General features: G+C 40.2%; 1 protein-coding gene across 1 annotated transcript; it reads right to left on the bottom strand.

The window, feature by feature from the left end:
- Positions 1–538: 538 nt before the first annotated feature.
- Positions 539–3,175, bottom strand: LOC125548911 (uncharacterized). The gene is made up of 3 exons (XM_087516972.1): positions 2,259–3,175; positions 688–2,162; positions 539–600 (listed from the first exon to the last, which is right to left on the bottom strand). Exons 1-3 carry the CDS (start codon positions 3,173–3,175, stop codon positions 539–541), a joined length of 2,454 nt encoding a protein of 817 aa, XP_087373098.1.
- Between the last annotated feature and the right edge of the window lie 371 nt (positions 3,176–3,546).

Below are 3,546 nucleotides of genomic sequence, written 5' to 3'. Positions count from 1 at the left end.
CACACTGCCGTCACTAGTGACGCTCGAAGATCAACTATGCAGCCATTCGTATGCCTCAAAAAGGACCCAACCATGCATGCATATGTTCGTTACTAGTTATCCGTTGGTACCACCAATGTAAGTAGTTTATTTTTATGGAATCCGTCTGAGTTTCTGACCTCGAACATTGCAGTGCAATGTCACAGTAAGCACAGCCCTTGGATCACAATTGGACGCATAGGACGGTACCAATTCGATGCAATATTTCCTTTAGGCACTTAAACTCATTGAGGCCATTTCAGTGCACCATTTACTTGTACCCAGTGGCGGACCCAGGAATTGTTGACGCCCCAGGCGAACAACTAATGGCTAAAAACTACCTAGAAAAAACTTCAATTTCAAGGCATACAAGAATCAATCTATGTTTTGCATAACTAATAAGAAACCAAACATGATATTCAATGGCAGCATTTGTTCCATAATGGGTCAACTAATAAAGCAAGACAAATCAAAAGACAATATGTGGTATAGATAAATGATACAGAAGATTGATACCAAATTAAATGATTGGTTGATCCGAACCTCCCATGACTACATCTTCAAGAGCAGACATCGCTAAACCTTCAATCATCAATTTTGAAATGCGAATCAGTGCATAATATAGCAGGCAAAACTAATTAACAATAGATGCAAAAAGTGAAAACTTACGTGTAGGACGAGGCAAAACACCTTTACGTGTGCGATAACCTTGAAATCGCTCAATGATCTTGGATTCTTCGATACTAACAAATACATCTCTCTCAATGTAACATACCATTCTATGATTCATCCAATCATCACCTATTTTGTTCCTCAATCCGGTCTTGATAATGCTCATTGCTGAGAATTCCCTTTCCACGGTTGCGGTTGCAACAGGTAAAATCAATGCTAACTCAACCAGACGGTAAACTAAGGGAAAAGTTGTGTGCATATCACTTTTAACCATATTCATGGCAAGATGACCAAGATCATTGCAATTCATCAAATGTGGATCACCTCTTGCTTCCCGAATGAATGAGTCTAGTTGGTTTCTAAGGACAAAAGTAACTTCATATGTAGAGAAATCAGCAGCATACGTATTAGCAAGATCTACTAGCTTGTCTTCATTATAATTGGCAAATGAATTCTTGGGGTCAAGACAAGCAATGCATCTCAACAATTGAGTAGACCTTTCAGCAAAGCGGTTGTTCAACTCCACAATAAGCTGATCATGCAACACATTGAATATTTCAAATTTGAAATGATGGTTGTAAGTTACCATTTGCCCACCCCAAGACCTTGAACGGCCATTAGCAGTTCTTGTATCTTCCATATTTGGCACTACAATGTTGAATTTGACACAAAAGTCTGTTACCTCTTTGAAGAGCTCATCCCAACCATTCTGCCTTATCTCTTGAATATCCTCCAATGTGGTTTTAATCAATCCCACAACACGTACAATATTTTGATTTTTCAATTGCAAGCATTGTGACAGATTGTTAGTCTTGCCCAATAATCTAATCATAAGATGCAATATGAGAAAAAATTCAAAAGACTCCATGTGCTTTATCAACCCCGCAGCTGTGGTTCTTTGGGCAACATTATTTGCATCATTGTGTAAATTTTCTAATACCTTTAGAACTGGTTTCCACATCTCAACAAGACGACACAATGTTTTATGATGTGATCCCCACCGTGTATCACCAGGTCTTGCAAGGTTAGTTAGTTGGTTTTTCCCTTTTCCCTCAAGAAGTTCCCCGGACTCTATTTGGCGTACTATTTCATCATGTTGCTCTTGGGCTAACTGATCATGTCTTTTACAAGAAGCATTAACAATGTTAACAACCATGCTTGTGTACTCAAAAAAATCCCTTACTGATGAACAACACTTGGCAACAGCAACAACCACTAATTGTAACTGGTGGGCAAAACAATGTATATAATGAGCATAAGGATTTTCCTCCAAGATCAATCTTTGCAACCCATGAAATTCCCCTCTCATGTTTGAAGCCCCATCATAACCCTGCCATCTCAAATTAGACATAGATAAGCCAAGATTACCAAGCATACCATCCAAAGCTACCTTCAGTGAAGTTGCTTTAGTGTCAGGAACATGCTCAACTGCCATGAATCTCTCAATCACCTCCCCTCGTTTGCCGAGATACCTACAAAAGACAAAGGACCATGATTAATATATAAGAACTTTAAGAAAAATACACCTATAAGGCTACAATAACACACACACAAGCAAATGTACTGACCTCAAACACATAGCCATTTGCTCCTTCATAGATGCATCTCTGGACTCATCAACAAGTAATGCAAATTTACTATCTCCAATCTCCTCAAGAATGGCACTGGTGGTCTCTTTTGCACAAGCCTTGCATAAATCCTTTTGTATCTTATGTGATGTCAGCTTATGGTTATCTCCCGCATCCCCAAATAATTTTGCCACCTTTGGGTCTTTCTTTATGAACAAGTCCAACAACTCTTTAAAGTTACCCTTATTCATTGAGCTAGTAGACTCATCATGACCACGAAAAGCAAGAGCTTGTAGTATCAAAAATTTGACAATACCCAATATAATCAAGAGACGGGCTTTGTATTCTTCTTCTTGCTTCTGAGAACCCCTATCAAAGACATGTGGCAGATTTTGTCTTTGATTTTTGAAATCCTCATAATGTTGCCTAGATTTATTATGAGCACTATCATGCTTGCCAACATGTTGATTAAAAACTTTAGGTCCATCCTTCCAAGATTTGAATCCATTTCTCATGAATGCTTCAATACCATAGTTTTCAGCTCTTGGTTGCTTAAACAGAAAACAATAAAAGCAAAAGGCTGATCTTTTTTCAATGCTATATTCCAACCAGCCACGATGATCATTGAACCAATAGTTATGAAAGCTCCTACCATTTATCTTTTCATATGTATGATTAGTTGGTTGGCAAGGACCCATACTAATGTACTCCCTTCTAGCAAGATCTCTAATGTCTGGATCTAACTCCTCAATTGGTATTCTCTTACCGGGGTCAGATTCAACATCACCGGGTTTGAGTTCAGCTCTAACATTAGGGGCAGATTCAACATCAGTTGTTTGAGCTGAAGGACCCGTTTCTGCGGCTTCGGTGGTTCGAACTTGAAAGAAAGAATTCAATGTCTTGTTTCTTTTGCTCATCTTGAGCTCCTGTAAAAATTTAGAGAAACAAAAATTTCTCAATGTCAATATTGGTATCTAACAAACATCTAACAAACAGACAAACAGTGGCATTTAGCAACTAAAATCATCATCATCCAATCAAGACAATGGCATCTATAAAAAAAAACAGGGCATCAGGCCATCAAAATTATACTGAGAAAGTGACTACCTCGCTGGACACCGGGCCGGGCAGCCTGTAGGCTGCAGCTTCGCACGGCCGCGCCCTAGCCGGGTTCGCTGCCTCGCGCTCTCGCCGCCTCGCAGGACGCCGGACACGGCGAACTGCACAGCAGCCGCAACCCGCAGCGCCGCAGCGGTAGCGGCACAACCGAGGGGGTGGGGGAGGGGGG

This window comes from Triticum urartu, chromosome 3A, assembly GCF_056163025.1.
Source record: "Triticum urartu cultivar PI428250 chromosome 3A, HENAU_Tu73, whole genome shotgun sequence".
NCBI classification, from domain to species: domain Eukaryota; kingdom Viridiplantae; phylum Streptophyta; class Magnoliopsida; order Poales; family Poaceae; genus Triticum; species Triticum urartu.
This window is presented reverse-complemented; position numbering and strand designations above follow the sequence as displayed.

Bases quoted from the DNA above. Each gene is read 5' to 3' on its own strand.
- LOC125548911 (XM_087516972.1), bottom strand. From the start codon at position 3,175: ATGAGCAAAAGAAACAAGACATTGAATTCTTTCTTTCAAGTTCGAACC. The intron at 2,163-2,258 runs GTCAGTACATTT...TGTCTTTTGTAG, and splicing joins CAAATGGCTATGTGTTTGAG to GTATCTCGGCAAACGAGGGG. The intron at 601-687 runs GTAAGTTTTCAC...TGATGATTGAAG, and splicing joins TGTTTTGCCTCGTCCTACAC to GTTTAGCGATGTCTGCTCTT.